Genomic DNA, 18,821 nt, shown 5'->3' with positions numbered 1-18,821 from the left:
AAATGAAAGAAAAAGCCTCTCCCTTGGTGCCCTGGTGGCTCTTTGGCCCCACCACAGCCCAGGGGTGACATTTTAGAGATGCCCTCGTCTCCCTGAGCACACTGCTCCTCCTGCCTTGCTGCTTCTTGTACCAAATCAAGTACAAAGAAACAAGTTTAAAAGAAAAAAGAAATTTAAAATTGCATGGCCAAAGCAGCAAATAGCTGCTTTAAATAGTCCTTTAAAGTTTTGTCTTGCCTTCCACTTAGTGAGCTCACAAGCCTGAGCTTCTCTCAGGTTTTCCCAGTTATCTTTGTGACCAAAAGAATTCTTTTTCCTTTTCCTTTTATTTTTAGATAAAAATTTCATCTGGGATCTTCAGAGCTGGGACCACAACTTTTAAGCCTTGGATCTGGAAAGCATGTTTGCACCTGCTGGACTTGCAAGGCTGAGCCCACACTGGCCCCTGTGGGCAAGGACAGAGATGCTGAGTTAAGTTGTCCATGTGTAACTTTATCCTGGCTGTACAGTCCATGCTCCACAGATGCCACCAGCGCCATTTAATGACACAGACCCCACCTGCAGTGCCTGAGTCATGCCAGTGGCTGATTTTTTAGCCCAGCTTTTGTTAGATAGTCACGTAAACCATCAGGAAAGCTGATGGAGGGGATGATGCAGCTGACTTAGCACCTGAGCGGAAGAGGAACGTGGCATGGTCCCACTCAGTGTGGGGACCACTGAGGGCCCTCTCTGTTCTGATCAAAGAAATATTACAGCTTAATGCCTGCTGGAAGGAGAGCTGATGTCCCAGAAACTAGAAAGCAGCTCCAAGGCACACAGACCAAATCTTCTGCAGAGGCTTTAATAATGGTCCATCTCTTAAGTAACTCTAAAACTGCTTCTTGCTCAGCCACCAGTAGTGTGCAGAACCAGCTGTTGCCATTAATCCTCATTTAATTTTCTAGTAGAAAAAAAAAAAGCATGGGAAAATAGGTGAACTCTATCTTTTTGGGAAGTTTGGCATTTGGTTTAGAAATGTGATGAAAGAGGAAATTGTTTTTATTATTCCTGTGAGAAGCTATTATCCAATGCAGAGCCATGAAACTTCATTTGAGCATAACCTGATTTACCTAAACTGATTGCATCTCATGATATTACCTACTTGGGCTGTGATTTTCATCTATTTTCAGATCCTAGTGCCAGTATAAAAAGGCTAAAATTACTGCTCTGGCCATGCATTTTATCTCAAGTGAAAGCTGTTTTATCTTCTGATAAAAATGATGCAGCGCTGCCCTTTTCACTTGTCGAGGCTGGATGTTCTCTTGGATTAAATGAAGGCACAGCAGGGCAGCACTCCCAAAATGTCTCTGGGGGCTGGTGACTCCTGCTCTGGGGTGGTGCCAGGAGCACTCCTCGCTCCCTGGGCTGGGATGGAGTCCTCTCCAAACGAAAGAAGGAAGAAAACAGAGCAAAAAGGTGCAGCGGCCAAGCTTCAGAGGAGGGAGGGCAAAACGGCCAGGAGCCAAAGTGCGAGGAGAAAGGAGTGTGAGAGTAGGGAGACACAGAGAAAGCGGCAGCGCCTCGAGAGCTGGTCTGGTTTTACTCTCACACCTTTCACTCCTCGTCGTAGCCACACCGGGTCCCCAAGCACAAGGAAGAAACTGCACTCTTTCTCATACTCCTCACGGTCAAGTACTCTAAGGGTAATGAATTTCCTGTGGGAACACAAGACAAAGGCAAACACATGATTGGCATCGCACACACATGCAGGTCACGTCCGCCCGGGTGCTGTAGTGACAGAGATGGTTGGCTGGGGGGAAGGGGCTGCACATCCCCCCTTTGGGGCATATGGGGAAGGGCAGGAGCATCCTCACCACCTGGCCCAGGTCATGCCTTGCTGGCCTGGGGACAGGGCTGTGCTCAGGGGGGACAGGGAGTGGCCTTGCTCCTGCCCTTTTCCATAGGCACTGGGGATGTGAGCTCGGTGTTGCAGGTGCCAGACATGAGTGAGCCAGACAGGGACACACAGGCTGGGCTCAGCCCCGGAGCACATCCCCCACCTTTCTTCTCACTCATCTCCACCAGCCGGGGCTCCCCGATCTCTAGGTAGAAGGTCTTGTTTTTCTCATACTCCTCATCATCTATCACCTTGATTGATATCGTTTTGCTGGAACAGAGAAGAAGAAATAGAGATTCAAGAGTAAGGAGGGAAAAGGGAGGAGGAAAAACAGGGAGCAGAACAGGAGAAGGAGAAGAAGGTAGAGAAGGAAGGTGGAAAGAGCAGGAAAAGGGGGCTGTGGACAGAAAACAGTGGTTTTGGTGGCACAGGCTGGAGGGACAGCACAGTCAAAAGCAAAGGGCAGGAGCCAATGGGCCAAGCTTGCCTCAGTATGGGCATGGACCACAGAACACCAGGCGCCTGCAGGTGCCATCCTCCCTGGCATGGCCAGGCTGGGCCAACCTTCCCCAGAGGTGTCTTGGCAAGACAAGTCCCTTTCCAAAAACCTGTGGTACAGAACAGCCCCTTGGCACCTTGCACACATTGCATGAGCACAAGCACTGGGACCAGCACAGACCAAGCCCCTGGAAGCATGATGCTCAAGCTTGGGCTTGGGAGAGGCTCTGTCTCCCCAGGCTCAGCAGATTCACGAACAACATCATGATCAGCTGCTTAGTTTGGGCTTTGGAGGCTCTGATTTACAAGCTTGAAAGGGATGTTGGAGTTAGGACTTTTACTGTGAAGGGAGTGCAAAGGAAAAATGGCCTTTCTGGTTAGGGCAGGCACATGGAAAGCTTCACCGACAGTGGGATTTTGCTTCTTAAATTTTACTTTACAAGCAGCACACCCTTTCCCAAGCCTTCAAGGTTTAGTCCTCTCCCATTAGAGAGCTGAGCATCAATGCCCTCTCACATGACCCAGGGGTTACTGAATTTGCCCCTGGAACATCATCAGGACATGTCTGAAGGCAGAGTCACCTCTCAGAGCAGAGCTACAAGCACACACCACAGAAGCTGAAAGCCTCACAGGAGGCTGGGGCCACCAGGAGAGAGATTTGCTCCTTGAGCCACCCAATGAAGTAAAAATTGCTCTTTCAGAGGAAGAAAATTAGCACAGAGGTGTTTCAGCTCTTTTCAGGGACTCACAGAAACAGCTGGCTGAAAGCTGCTCACCAGAAGGTGGCCAAACCTGGGGTATAAACATGGGGTGGTGGACCTGTGCTACTGTGGTCCCTCCTACAGCAAAGCCATTGCAAAGACAACACAGACAGAAATCCAGCAGCCTCTGCTCCTCCCTGGAGGCTCTGCTCACTGTCCTGGCACTGCTGTGGGGACAGGACCTCCTCCTGGCTCTCATCTTGATCCAGACAAGGAACAGCACCAAACAAAAAGCCAAGGCAGTGATTGTAGTCCTGTGTTTGCTTCTGGCTGGGTTTGCTTTCCCCCCACACTCACCTGACAGCACTGCCCTCCTGTGAATGCTTTTACCTAAACCAGCTTTCCCACTGTTCCCTCCCTGCCCAAGCCTGAATGCCCTGTCCTTCAAAGAAATGTTTCCCATCCCACCCCTGGCTCCTCTGCACTTTCCACGGGCACCCAGCACAAGCTGAAGCAGCCCCAAGGCTGCTCCAAGATATGATGAAGGAGGTTCTGCTGTTCCTGGCAGGTCCCAGCACTGAAAACCCATAAACATAGAAGAAAGCCACGCTCTAGGGGAGTGAAATTGAGGCCACACTGCCATGATTTCTGGCTTTCTCCTCTCCCTGCACATCTGCACTGGCCACCCAGAGCCCCTCTGCTAAGCTGACAAGTATTTGGCAGCAGAGTCAACATTTTCTACTCATTCAGGGTAAACACCTCAAGCACTCAGAGGAACAGCCAGGATGATTTCTTGTGCTGTTTGCTGTGAGTCAGAAGTGTATTAAGTTTGCCCTTCATGCTTTTAATGAAACCATTTACTCAAGAGCAAGTGATGGCTGTGAAAAGTGTAACAATGCAGCACGGCTCAGTGTAATTGTATTTTATAATGAATATCTGTAATAATTTGTTCACTTTGTAATTATTGCTGCAATAGGTTTGTACACAGGAAAAATGGTTACCAAGCAGGCAGCTGATCTCGCTTTGCATTGATGAGTTAGGGGAAATTATCATGTATTAAAAAACTAATGAAGGATATAAAAATGCTCTCAGTTAAGCTTTCAAAGAGAACCTGATAGAATTACCAGAATGGCACAATTTCAGAAACATTACTAACCAAATCAATAATTTTTCTGACAGCTCCCATTAAAATGTACACTGCATCCTGGCCTCATGCAGGAAAAATCCCCTCAGGAAAGTTAATTAAGAGAGGTGCCTTTTTAAATTCCGAGGACAGCAGAGACATCAAGACATAAACTTTCTATGGGTGTACTCTGGCTTGCCATGTGTGGCACTCCTCAAAGCCCCACCAAATAATTCTCCCTCACAAAAAGAAATCTGTGTGCCAATTAAAAAAAAAAAATCTGATGCTTAGGTACAACAGCAATAAGGCTTCACAGAATAAAGCAGAATAATGGGGCTTTAAGTGCCACTGCCAGGAGGTGGTGGTGTTATGCAGTTTTCCAAGTGATCATTCCAGGGTCTGAACAAGTGCCCTGTGCTGGGCAGACTTGTGTGCTGCTGCTGTTTCTGCTGCACAAGGCTGCTGGGAAAATGGGTAGGCAGAACAAATGGCAAGTCTGCTCTCTGGGTGAATTTCCCATCAGCAAAAATTGCTGAGGCAAATTTGTCCCTAGGATGAGACTGCAATCCTGGAGGAAAGGATTACCTCCTAATGGTGTTTGAGAAACAGCAAGGATGTGAAAAGAACACAGGCTATTGTTAGAGCGTGCCTGATCTCCATCCCAGCCTTCTGCCTGCTACAGAGCGCATGGCAGGGCTTGGGCAGTGCAGAGGAGGAGGGCCAGGCAACTGCACCTTTTATCCTGCATTACAGTAAGGACTGCTGGCTACAGCAATCTAGGACAGACACTGGTGTCCCCCTGCTCCTGCTGGACCCTTCCACGTGGTCCCTGCTTCTCACTCCTCTCCCAGGATGTGGTGGGAATGAGGTGGGGCAGAGCCAGGATGGCTGACTGAGGCTCCCAGAGCAGCCACAGCACTGCCTGCAGCTTCTGTCCCTGCACTTTCCCAGCTGGACACAGCAGGATGGGGAGACCAGAGTCCCCACAGCACAAGTACCTGCTGAAATTTGTATTTTAGATCTCTGTCTCCTGTGCCTCAGGGGCTCTTCCAGAAAAAGCTGTGATAGTGCATAACAGAAAACCACGGGGACACTTATTAGCACCCTGAAACCCCTCATGCTGTGTCACTGCAGGGCCAGGATCCAGGAGTCCCAAAGCCACAAGATAGAGGGAGAAAAACAAGGGATAAAAGCAGCCTCTAAACCATTACACATTTTCTTCACCTCGTGGGAATCTGGGGTCAATACAGAAGGTGCTTCCAAGCTGCCTCTTCTAGACAGAGGCCAAGAATCAGCTTTGATTTGGGGCTGACAGTGGTGTTTTTGCCACAACCTAATGTCTGCAGGATTTCAGGATATTTAAGCCAAACACTCAAGATCCTATGAATGCACAACACCACAGCCTTTTAAACAGCTGGATTAGTTTTCCCTCTTTTAACCCTCAGTCACACTGCAGGTGGGAAAGAACAATTTCTGAAGAATCACAGGGATAGAGGTCCTGTGTTGACATAAATCACCAGTCTTGACATACCTCCCTGTTCCTTCCTCCAGTGACATCATGGGGCAAGTTAGCAGCAAACCAGGGCTGATGTTGCTGGGTTTTCCTTGCACTGGTGCTGAGTCCATCTCACCTGAGCTAAGGAGCTGCTCTGCCATGAAGACCATGACCCATCTGACTGCCGGCATTTCTATGCCAGAAACTTCCCTGAGTCTGCAGCCCAAGCAATTGCTGAGGGAATGAATTTAATCCCATTTCCATATACTGGAAATCAAAGAGTAAACAGGTCTTGCTGAATTTCAGCTCCAGCTCTTCTCCTCTTGCAGACACCCAGCAGCAACAGGAGAGGGGTGGTGACTTTGTGGAGGTGTCATACAAAGCTCTGCCCTTGCTCCAAGTCCAATGCTCTCCATCAGGACTTACTTTTCATTTCAAACCACACTATTTCATTCAAACTGAAGAGGTCTTTTATCACAGCATTCCCACACATAACCCTTAGTTACCACAGCCCATAGAAAAGTCCTCTTGGCTGGTGATGCTCTAGGGAAGAGCTGCTAAAACAATGTACAATGGCAAAAGCAGGACAAGAAGAGAAGCAAAGCTTAGAGCAAAATGCCAGCTGGGGAAGGCACCCTGAGAGCAATCCCATGAGTGGTGCAGGGACAGGTACAGGTGTAAAGAGCTAGAACAGTCTGGCACAGGGTGCCAGGAGCAGGACAGAGATCAACAGCAAAATATTTCTCTGTGAGTATTTTTTTGACCACAGGAGAGAAGATGAGCACAGCACAGGGCAAAGATATAAGGATCTGGGACTCCCAGCTCTCCTGTCTGCACTGGCCTTTTCCCTCAAGGCATCAAATGGCATCAGAAATGATTGGTGAGGATCTCCATGGACCTTTGCATTCCTTTTGAACCCAAACATCTGCAGTCATGACACACCTGTGGAAATCCTGAGTGTATTTGCAAAAATCCTGCCATTCCCCAATCTACACTGCACTGCTTAGCTCAATGAAATGCCAGAAACCCCTCTCCTGGCTCAGACAAGCAACCAGCATTGCAAGGAGCACGGGAGGCTGGAGAGCATCAGCAGCCAGCTCTGGAAAGATTCAGGCAGGACATGCTGGAGGACAGGGGACATCATGCAGGGCACTGCTTGGCAGGGCCAGATCTCCAGGAGCAGAGATGTCCCAAGTCCAGCTCTCACTTCCTCAGCTTTCTTTCAGAACCACAAGTCATGCCAGAGCTGGAATGGCACAGAAGTTCTGCACACAGTCAGTAGTGGTGTCTTCAGTGGGCCAGGAAAACAACACACACACAACGAGCTGTCAGAGCAGTCAGTAACAAACCTGCCCATGAGAATGTGGCACGCTGCTGCTGTCTGCACAGACACTTGTTCCTGAATCAACAGAGGGAATGATGCACTTCTGCAGCTTGTCACCCATCCAGCTTCCACTGATTGCCCAGGAGAGCCACAGGAGTAGCTTGGAGGATGTTCAGCTGCAGATTCACAGCTACAGCATCCAGGCTGGGCAGCCAGGAGTGGGTTGTGCTGCCGAAGCCTGGTGCTGCCAGCCCTGATGTCCCAGCAGACCAGCACTTCCCACCCAGAGGGCCATCAATTAACTGAGGAATAGCCATGAGGGACAGATGTTCTGGAGGTGACATTGCAAAGCCACATCCATCGGTGCTGCCTGTCCTAGCACGGGCTCCCAGACTCCCACAGGACCCTGCCACATTGATTTCTCATACATCTGCCTGTCAGCCACTCATTAATTAGCTGAAGTTAGAGCTTGCCATGGGAGATGGGCTTGGGAAGCTCCCAGCCTCGTACAGGTCACTGGGCAGTGCCTGTGCAGAGGGGCTTCAGGGCAAGAAAACTCCCAAATCATCATCATCATCATCATCATCATCATCATCATCATCATCATCATCATCATCATCATCACCATCACAGCTGGGCACCACCTGAGCCACTGAGCCAGAGGGCAGGGCCACATAAATGGCCCCCAGTCACAGTGAGGAGCCTGGATCAGACCCCTGGGCATGGTTGGAACCAAGCACCAAGAGCAGCTTTCCTGCTCAAATTCCTGACAGATACTCGAGGAAGGAAGTTGCTTGTTGCTGGGAAGAAAAGGAGGGGATGGGGCTTTTCTTTCACCAGTTGACAACAAAATTGCACCTTATGGTGAGGAGGTGGCAGCCTCATGTACAGAGAGGCACCCAGGTCCACAGTGGAGGTGTTTGTGCCAGCCACAGGGCGTGTGTGTGTGTGTGTGGGGACACAGGTGAGGACAACGTGACACCTGCTCAGCCAGCACAGGGACAAACCTTCCTGAGGGACAGAAGAGGGGCAGAAATGGGCCAGATTAATTGAAAGACCTCGTGCCACACCTTGTGCTTTCAGCTGCTCAACAGTGGTCCTTGGCAGAGGAGAGGGGCTGTCAGGGTTTCTGTTCCTGCTGATGGGTTCCCATCTGTGTAAGATGTCCCATGAGTCACCCATGCAGGATCCTTTGCCAAACCAAGCCTTGCTGACACGAAATGTCTGTACTTAATGAAAATTCTGCCTGCAGCACAGTGCAAACATGACAGGGAGGGAAAAGGAAAACCTGCCTGAAACGAAGCATGACGCATGTTTTGGGAAGTATGGATGCGAGCTGATCTGATGTGGCAGCTTGGTTTGCTGGTCCAGCAGCCCAGGTCTGCATGGGGCTTCACACTCCAATGCCTCCCAAAATGAATGAGCAAACCAGCCTGGACACAGCAAACAAGGGGAGGGGGAAGTGGAAATGGTCCCTCTGTACCTTCCCCCCACCTCTGGAGCCAAAATTCATCTGGCTACTCTCATTTTCTTGTATGCCCTCCACCTCCTTCCCCAAAGTCTCCTGAATCCATCAGGCCGCAGGGCTGTGTTGTCATTTCCATGTCTGCATAAACCAACTGCTCCCCTGGCCTGGGGATGTGCTGAGTTTAAATGACAACATAAGGCTCAAATACATAACACTGTCCTGCTCCAGAGCATCACCACCAGGAAAACCCTGGAAAAAGACCCAGCCTGCTCTTCTCTGGCCTTGCAGAAACACAAGGCATGAGAGGTGGTCTGCAGAGACAGGAAGACTGAGGGCTGTTGCTGCTCGAATAGCTGGGAGATGACAGGCACAGCTGATGCTCAGTGTCTCAGAAAATACTTCTTAGAAGCAACGATTGCCAGGTAAGATGATTTCACATGCCAGACTGAATGCTGCTTGACTCTCCTCCTAGGAAGACCATATTGAGAAGGATTTGTCAGATCAGAAATGTTTTTCTGGCAAATCCTCAATGTTTGCTCTGATGTGACTGTGAATTCTGTGCTCTGACTAATGCACTTCTTCATCCATCTGCCACTGTCACATCTTGCAAGGGACCAGCTGGGTGAACGGGACTCTCTTGATCTGCCCCAAACCAGTGCCTGAGCCTTGGTCATGCTTAAATGTTTCCACAGCTCCAGCTGTGGCCTCCTCTTCCATGGCTCTGGATGTGGTGACACCAGGAAAAAGCTGTTTTCCTGCTTTTTCCCAATCTCATTGCCATGCATGTCTAGTGATTATGATCCACAGCTCTTAAAGCTCCCAGAGTGCCTGCTGGAGGCAGGATCCCTGAGGAATCAAACAGAAGAGACCCATCTAGATCAGTGTCTGCAGGTCCAAGGACAGCTTGCCCAAAGAGTGCAATAGCACTGATGACTAGGAGGGAAAACACATTTGATGTGAATTTGATCAAAAACACCCCCAGCAGCAATTACTTAAGGTACCCAGGAAAGCTGACAGAGTAGAAATAACTTCTCCCCTGGCTGTGCACAGCCCTGCCCATGCCAGCTGAAAACTGCATTAGTCCTGAAAAATCCAGCCTGTGCTGCAAGCAAAGGATTGACTGCCCAGGGCTCAGCCCAGCCCAGCCCAGCATCCTTGCTCAGAATAAAAGCCTGCAAATCCCACTGCTAAGCCTACAGGGTTAAGAGCCAAAATCTGGCATTTCCCCTAGTCTGCCTTTCTGGGATTTTCTCTTGACTGACCTGGCTGGGCAGTCAGGTCTGTGGGTAGTGCAGGCAGGTAAATTAGGAGACAGAAACTTGGCACACAATTGCTTCTTGCACCCAAATACACATCCAGCTTTTCTTTGCAGCCAGGTTCCCCCTCATGACAATAATTGCTCTCACCTTTCAAATAAATATGACTTGCTCTTCCCTGTGTGCACCTGGATAGTTGCCATGACAACGCTCCTCAAACAGAAGACATCACTCTTATTTATATGGCTTTTGGCCTCCACAAAATGAATTTCAATGAGCAACTGCCAGCAAAAAAGGGCATTTTTGCAGTTCTGTAAATCATTTAGCAAACTTTGCCGAGTTAAACCTGACTAAACAAGACAGTGGGGACCACCAGAAATAATAGGTCAATGTCTAACAGCATGGCTTCAGCATCAGGAATCAGGATTCAAGGAACCCAAAATAACATGTGCTGTGCATGAACTGCTCCAGCACCGCCATTACAGCAAGACTTTGTATCAATCCTGGCAGTGTTTCCCTCCCAGGGAAGGCACATTTCCATTCCTGCTTGCCTGGGTTTCAGGGCACGGGACAATTTCCCTTCTTATTTGGGAAGACACTTGACAAGGAGTCATGGTTGTGCCCTGCCACTCTGCCAGGGCTGCTGACAGCCAGCTCTGCTGCTGAAAAAGCAGTTGTACATGGGAAAAGAAGGAGAAGACGAGGAATTCTCAGTGACAGCAGAGGGCATGCCACAAAAATTCAAACGGCAAACATCAATACAGAATGTGCAGGTCTGCTTTCAAGAGCAGCATCCACCTCATTTCAGCTCCATGCTCAGCCAGGCATGAGTCTGACTCCTCTTATTTGATGGCTGGCCCCAAAGATCAGGCCCTGCTTTTCCAGACACTCCTCTGAAATCCTTGGCATGGTGACCCAGCAGCAGGATCAAAGCCTCCTGATGATGTGGCAGGAATAAACACTTGGCCATCACTACATTCATCATCCCCTGCCCAGTGAAGGATTTCAAGACTTGGAAAGTAGACTCACACTGAACTTTTATTAGAAGAAGTTGTAAGTTATCCTCTGCCAGGGTTCTAGGGAGGCTCAAGTGGAAGGTTCACAATTTAGCATTTTAAGTGACTGAATGCAGAGTTCATCCCTGGTCCAGGCTCCCTTTGGCAAGTTCCCTGTGCTGGGACAGTATCAGAGGTTACCTGATGGTATAAAAGACCAAGTGAAGTGTCTGGGTACCAGCACATGAAATGCTGCCATTATATAGGCTTGAATCATGATGCTGGGATGCTGTGCAGGGATTTCTGAAGACCTTGATCCAAGCTGAGAGCTACACCCCAGTGCCTTGCCGTGCTGTCACTATGCCACAAGGAAAGCCCTATGAGGGAGGTGATGCAGGTCCTGCATTCTTGTCCTTTCTATCCAGGGATAAGGCCAGCAAGCTCAGACAATGTCCCATAAAGCATCAGCCTCCCCCAGAGAGGGGCTGCTTCTGGGACAATGCTGCCTTAAGCAGGGACACTGTTTGGACCATTAAGTCAACAGATGACCCCAAAATCTCAAGTCTGCACTAATGGTGCTGGCCTCATGTATTCACACTGCTAATTTCATCCTTTGGGGATGGCTCTGGCCAAGGAAAAGCATGTGGTAGGGTTGAGTACCAGCAGTGGGGTTCTTTGTCTCCAGCCCAGCAAATCTGCAGACAGCTTAGTAGTTGTTTGGTTTGTTGGTTTTCCCCCCTCTTCCTTTTCAAGGACTTCCATCTCCAGAGCTGAGATGAAAAAAGTATGTCAGTAGAGAGAGGATTTTTCCCCTGCCTTTTCAAACACCTCCGGGTCTTTAGGAATTGCCAGGGATTCAGGCCTTTACCCCACAGAAACTGCTCCAAAAAGACCAAAGGATCCCAATGTCCTCAGGCAGGAGTGTGCAGGGCTGTGGGACATGGCTGGAGGGTGCTGCCACAGCAGGAGCCAGTCCCTGCCCCTGCTGAAGGGTTTTGCCACTCTGGTGGCTGCAGCATCCTGACAAGGGCCATTCCAGTGAAGCTTCCCTGCTGCTGGACACTCTGGAGGTCAGGAGCATGTAGGCAACTTCAGGAGTCACCATCATTCACACTGTGACTGACACACCACCTGTTCACTGCCAAATAAATTCAGTTGTGAATACACCCCTCTCAGCTGAAACTCTGGGCACAAAAACCCTTTGAAAGAGACACCAGATATCCTGAAGTCCCCAGTGATCCATGGGGTTAAAGCCTGTGGTGGGAACAAAAATGCAAACACAGGTTTGCCAAGGATCCCTCCCAATGCCGAGATAGGCAGGAGACCAATCCAGTGAGGAGAATGAAAAAATTCTGCTTCTGTCTCCAGTTACCAAGGAGATTGTTCAAAGCTAAAATAAGAGGAACCAAGTGGCCAAGAGAAACGTGAGAGTGGAAGAGCCACTTGAATGCTTTGTGATGACTTTGCCAGGCAGGGTGCCTGTGATGGGCTCAGCCTTGGCCAGCAGCTCTTCCCCTTTTCCCAGGGGAAAATTTCCACATTTTGGTTTGCAGGTACCTGCTTGAAAGTGGCCAAGAGCTTTTAAAAATGGCAATTCAGAAAAGCCCCTGCCCACAGAGGTTTCAGCCATGTGCCAGCCCCATTTATGGCAATTGTGGCAGCAGGACACAGCACTCAGTGGCCTCAGCCTGGACCTGGGTGTTCAGGTTCTCAGAGGAGATCTCCCTGTGGGAGCAAACTAAATCCAGCTCTGTGTGGGGCTAAAAATTCCACACTTTGTGGCCAGCTCAGCAGCTCCAGCGTCTGTCTGTAAGATCAGAGGGCTGGTAGATACATGGAATATGGGATGAAAAAATCCTGCTGCAGAGCCCCATGGAGACACATGTGCCGGATTTGCTCCTGTAACAGCCACAGGATCAGAGAATCATTTAGGTTGGAGAAGACATTTAAGATCATTAAGACCCACCATTAAAGATCAGAAGACAAGCATCACCACACTGTACAAGAAGGTAGGGCTCTCTCCAGCCCCACCTCATGCCAGGGCTGCACAGGGGCTGCCTCAGGTCCAGCAGCACATTTCTCTTGTGCTGGGAACTGCAGATGTTACATGGAAGTGGCAATTCCCACACAAACCCCAGAGCCTGTAAGCTGCTTTCCATCCTTCTGCAACCCTTAGTTAAGACAAGGAGAGGGAAAAGTTCCCAGATGCTGTTTCTCCAGCAGATCCTCATATCTTACACATGCTCATCCAGATGCCTGATGCAGTCAAAGGCTGTGAGTTAAAGGCAGTGCCTGTTGTTGAGCCTGCCCACGACTTTCCACTATTTTAGAGTCTGTCTCAGCTGCTTGGTGCTTTGCCAGACTTTAGCCATTCAGAATGAAACTTTCCATGCAGAGTGGCCACTGCTGAGAGAGTAATGAAAAGCACCACCGTCTCAGCTTTGGGAAAAAAAAGAAATGCTGCTCTGCCCATGCAAACATTTTTTTCCCAATCACTATATTGAGTAATTCTCTCTTCCTTATGCTTTGCTGCAGAGGATGAAACTTAGCAGAAGGATCTCTCTCTAGTGCTCAGGATGTGCCAATTTGCTTAAATTAGACCAAGTCCTAAGACTCTAAAAACTTGCAAAATGCGTAGGCTTCTTCAAACTGGCAGCTCAAAGTCTTGGAAGATTTAATCTGCTCTGGAAATGCTCCATTCTTTCCCAGTGCCAAACCTGTTTTTGCACAGGCTGTGCCCTCAGCAGGGCTTTTCCTGTGCCTTGGAGCTGCTGGGGAGCTGGGAGCTCTGGCAGCAGCAGGAAAGCTGGCTGGCCTGGGTACCCATGGCAGGGGCAACCACAGGGCCTGAGAAATTCCACAGCCATGCCTCCCCTCCTCCTCCTCCTCCTCCTTCAGTGCTGGCCTCTGAGCTGCCAGTGTCTCCAGGCACATGGACTCTGCACCACAGACCCTGCATCTTTGCTGGGAGGATGACAGGCTCTCTGCAGTGTTTTTACCAGCTTGTGGAGGGAAATGAAGCTTGCTGGGACACGGACACTTGCCCCCTCATACTCAGACTGGGATCTGCAGGGGCTGATTCTCCTTTTCTGTCCTTTTCTGTCCTGATCCTGAGTTTGACCTAGTGAGCCAGGGCTGCTGGCAAAGCTAGTCTATCTGTGTCCCAAGTCCTTGGCTGGGTCAGTAGAGCCTGCTCCCTGTGCTGTGTGCTCTGGCTGCAGGTGCAGTGATGCTAGCAAAAAAACCCTGCTGCTCCTGGGGAGGGCAATTTAATACCAGGAGACTTAGAAGCATTTAAAGCATGAAGAAGTGGAAACTCACCTCAGTATTGTGTTCAGGAGTTTCTCCCTAGTGTGGGCCTGGTGGGGAACCACTGGGATGGTTTAGGAGCTGTTGGGTGCAAGGAAGGCAGGAGGGAGGCCAAGGGGAAAATGGTTTCCCAAAAAGTCCTCCCAGTGCAAAGCTGGGGAGGGGGAGAGAGAGAGATAAAAGCAAAGCCAGCATGAGCTGCCTTTGGCTCCAGAAAGCCTCCCTAGGGATGGCAACTGCAGTATTGTAAAAGTAAAAGTAGCTTTTAAGAAGTGCTCTGAAGACACTGTCAGGATTCAAGGAAACCATAGTAAAGTGGAGTAAGAGGAAACCAAATTGACCAAACCAACCAGCCAGGAAACACAAGCTGTCTTTTGTATCTTGCCCCTTTTCCTCTCTGAAACTCATTTGCTTTTCCTTCAAGCATGGACAAGTGCTGTTGTGGGGCTATTAATGCTTTCAAAGAAGAGAATGAAATCTCAGCTGGAGACTGCATTCAAAGACAGGCTGAGGTGCCCTTCCAAATGCTCTGCAATGCAGCCCCCCTGCTGTCCTTCATCACATCAATTCACTTCATCTCATCATGATACCTAGCCTCCCATTGAATATCAAGATGTCAAACTGACCATGAGCATATTTACTTATTTACTACAGTCAGGTAGGGATCCTCTAGTAGCCACACACAGTTAAGTTTTATTTCCTCACCAGTGTTCACATTTTAAAGCTATTTAGGTTAAATTAAACCCTAACCTCAGCAGGGCTCAAGCATAGTGAGTCAGGGTTCCTGGCCATGTGCTGGAGTGTGATGGGCCAGAAGCTGCAAGTGCACCCAAAGACTCAGCCTTTGTGCAGCAAAATGATTGGGGACCCCAACCAAAGCTGAAGAGAGGGGCTGTGAGCCCACACAACCCAGTCAAATTTCCCCCTGCTTCAATCTGCAGCAGGTTTTTACTGCGTTTCAAAATGAATGGGGAAAATCTCAGCAGCAAGCAGGGGACGAAGCTCCAGAAGGGCTCTGAGTGTGGCAGCACCAGGAAAGCCGGGGTGAGCCCCAGCTCTGAAGGCACAGGGCTCGTGTTCAGCTGAGCCTTGGGGCCAGGGGCAGCTGCAGCAGCCTTGAGCTCTCCCTGGGAGTGAACATTTGCCCATGGCTGCTGTTTCCCCAGAGGCACCTGCACAGAGCACGTTAGAAAAAGTCTCTAATTTTATTGGCTCTCCTCAGGGAAGACGTCATGGCATGGAAAAAAAACAAACCCCAAAACCATAAGAATTTGGAATGGTGCTGCACGCATTTTCTGAGAGAGATTTTCAATTTGCTGCCTCCTTTTCTGAGAGCTAGACAATATATCAAAGAACATATTTGGGGTGGGGTTTTTTGTGGCTTTTTCTGGTCTTGTTTTGTTTTGTTTATTTGTTTTTGGTTTTTGTTTTTTTTAAGAACCCTGTAGCAATGGTCTTTATTGTTTTCCAATTCATAGCTGCCAGAGAGCCTAGAGGATTATTCTGCACAGAGCTATAAATGATGCCCCATATTAATGATTGCTTTCACTGATCTTTGGAGGAAAATTCCAGAGTGACTCGTGAAGATGAGATTTCCATTTCTATGTCTCAAATAAACAGCTGCATGTCAAAATCCTAGAAACAGGCAGAAAAACATGTTTCCCAGCTCCCAGAAATCCAGATAAAAATGCCCAAGTTATATTCCAAGTGGACAAGGATCTGCGAGCAGTGGGCCCTGCCAGGAAAGCAGGAAACAGAAATGATTTCCAGCTGAAGAGCAGAGAACCCTGCACCACATACTCGGGCAAGGAGGACACCACAGCTTTTTCAGAGGGGCAGAAAATGCCATTGTTTCCCACCTGAAACAGCTGTGCCATGAAAAACATCAGAGGGAGGCTGGTTTGAAAGCTGAAGATGGTGAGATTTACATCTGATTTGTAGAAGATCTGGGTACAGGCACCGATTCCTCTGGGTTTGCCATGGGGCAGAGCCACTCCCACATCATCCCAGTGACTCCCCTGGCACCCACCCTGTCTGTGTCCCACAAATAGCAGGGCCATGTATATTTAATAGGCACACACACACACAGAGGCACAGCCTGGAGGCACTCAGCCCCAGCACTTGCAGCTTCCTTGCTGGCTCGGGCTGCTTTTGTCTTTTTAAGTCCGGAGCAGCCCTGTTTCCCTCCTGCAATTCATGACCAGCAGCCAGGCACAGGTAAGGGGGTGGTTTCCCAGCACACTCAAACCCTGTGAACACGGTGTGTGGAGAAGGGCAGTGCCACAAGCAGCACAAACCTGTTTGCTGACCTGATGGGACTTACACACACCAGGAATTTTGTCCTTTATTAGGTCTCCTCTATCCACTCTATTATTCATGATTCCAGCCTCGTTTTCTCAAACTGCAGGGAAAGCCAAGAGCTAATCAGGACAAATAATTTTTGGGCTGGCAGCTTTCACCCACCAGCACACCATGGAGATACACTGGGTGCCAGGGGAGCCAGGATTTCCATTCCAGGGTTGTTACGAGCTCTAGAAAAATGAGCAATATCCAGGCAAATCAGGACCAGCTGGGAAAGCTACAGCCATTGGGAAAAATTTGACAAGCCTGTAAGGCTTCCCCTTTTCCAGCATGTTGATAGCTACAGGAAACAGACACTTTTAAAGTTTTCACAACCGGGTTTCAGGAGGACCCATCAGCCTTCCTAAATATAATATTTCACTCTGTGAGCCATTATTTATTTATTTCTTGGCCCTGCTGTCCCCACAAAGCTGCCTGGAAGTGAGGAAACTTGGCCTCACTGCATTTCAGGCTGAAGCAATGCTCTGGATCTGCAAGCCAAAGGAAAACAGGAATCAAGTTAAAAATATGCACATATTTTTGTGTATATATATTTGTGATTATTCTTTGTGGCAAGGGGTTGGGACTTTTTTTGCTTTTGACAGAACTGCAGGGAGGCCCTGGCAAACAAGAGAAAGAAGGCTGGGAAGTGAGGGATGTGCAAGGCCTGTTTGAGCTATTTAATAAGCTGCTTGTTTAATAAAGATCTTTGCACAAGATCCATGTACTGATGGACCCAAACTAGGTGCCACCCAAATTTGGTGAGTGTATTCAGGTGCCAGTTGATTTCCTACACTCTCCACACTGTTTGCTTCAGCTACATGCTTGGATCACAAGTAGGTTTGTCCAGCTCCTCCACGTGAACATTAAAGTGTCCAAATGCCTCAGAGGAAAGAAAAATGCCTGACTTTGGAGCTGGCTGTGCACACCAGCCATTTGCACCAATTTACATGAAATTTACATTTCATCACTAATCACTACTCAAATGTGTGGAAAATATGGTTTTAATCAGTTGTCTGTGGGCAAAGTAATCTTTCTCCCAGTTTTAAGTCAGTGACCTACTGTCCTGGCATCAGAAATGACATAAATTGCCACTTGGATGGCCCAGGCTTCTCCCAGGCAAGCCAAGCCAGCCTGAAGACACCAGGACATGCTGCTCTGCCCATTCACTCTCCTCTGGTTCCCTCTCCCTTGTAGTGATAATTTCTTCTAGGACAAGAGGCACAGGACTCATCCCAGTGCTTCCAGAGCCAATGGATTTGCTCTCAGCAGCATTTGCTCTCAGCAGCCTCCTCCATCACTGGACAGTCCAGAATGTCCAGGGAACAACATTCAGGCTGTCATGAAGCCAAACACAGTGGATCACCAATGCACACTTGTTTTCCTGCCTTGCCTCCCTCTCTCCCCTCTCCTTGGGATGTCCATGATGGCCTGGACTTTTTAGCCACATTCAAAAATGCATTTTGGCATAGTGCTCTTATTAGACATTAGAAAGCTCTGGCCTGCCAGCAGAGTTCAGGGGACAGAAGTGGATGTTCGTGAGCCTGGGGCTCCAGCAGAGAAATCCCAGCTCTGCTTGTGACGGACTCTGTGAGGTCTCAGGAGAATGAGCCAGGCCAATATTTTGTTGCAGCCTTTAGAGGAGGATGCTGAAGTCACCCAGTCAAGCTGGCCCAGTGCCCAGTGGCCAGTGTCACCCTAGTGGGCAACGGGCCAGTCCGGCAGCGCTGCAAATGCAGCCTTTTAACAAAAGTATTGAACTGGATCGGGATGTCTGGCCTTAACAAGCCCAGATTAACCAAGGACTGACTCCACTCTGCTGCTATTTTTAGCTTCCAAAAACAATCTGACCATGTGCTGATCTACTACAGCCTGTGAAGGCTCTCAGCCTGAACTGACTCAGAAAGGGGCTTGACATGAGTGTTCCTGTCTCTGTCACTCATCCCCAATGTCCCCACGGTGCTGACCTGCCATCTCTCCCCATGCCATGCCCACCTCAGGCTGTGTTTCCATCCACGCCATTGAGTGGGTGTCTCCAAACGTTGGTGGAGTGCTTCCCCAGAGCTGCCTTGGAGCAATGGTGCTGCCAGGCCCAGTGGGATGCTGCTCAACAAAACCACCCTGACACGCCAGTGGGGTCTCCTCCGAGCCTCGGGGGCTTTGCTGATCTAACAAACTGCTGTATATGCTGCCTCTCAGCTTCCTCTTGCTGAAAAAATGACAAGACACACCTCTGCAAGCAGCAGCTGCTTGGGCTTATGCACCAAAACACCTCACCAGGCAGGAGACCCAATGGGACTGAAGTGGCTGTGAGGCAGGAGTGGCGTGGCCATGTTGGATCTGACCAAGCAGCCTTGGCAGGTGCCAAGTGAAATGTCCCAGCCAGCTGGTGGCATGGGGAGGGCTGCTGGCACATCAAGATGTCCATATCTGCCT

General features: G+C 49.3%; 1 protein-coding gene across 5 annotated transcripts in view; it reads right to left on the bottom strand.

Moving 5' to 3' along the window:
• The window catches only part of SLC8A1 (solute carrier family 8 member A1), a 114,885-nt gene that overhangs the window by 21,493 nt on the left and 74,571 nt on the right, over positions 1-18,821 (bottom strand). For 3 of the 5 annotated variants that reach the window (XM_066546384.1, XM_066546386.1, XM_066546387.1), the window contains exon 3: positions 1,591-1,694. In XM_066546384.1, coding sequence (XP_066402481.1) covers positions 1,591-1,694 — 104 coding nt within the window. Of the gene's footprint in view, positions 1-1,590; positions 1,695-2,039; positions 2,147-18,821 lie in introns of all 5 variants that reach the window. The other 2 variants (XM_066546383.1, XM_066546385.1) reach the window with 1 other exon arrangement.

Source organism: Molothrus aeneus, chromosome 3, assembly GCF_037042795.1.
Source record: "Molothrus aeneus isolate 106 chromosome 3, BPBGC_Maene_1.0, whole genome shotgun sequence".
In the NCBI taxonomy this organism is placed as follows: domain Eukaryota; kingdom Metazoa; phylum Chordata; class Aves; order Passeriformes; family Icteridae; genus Molothrus; species Molothrus aeneus.
Note: the sequence above shows the minus strand (reverse complement) of the source record. Positions and strands in the feature narration are given on the sequence as shown.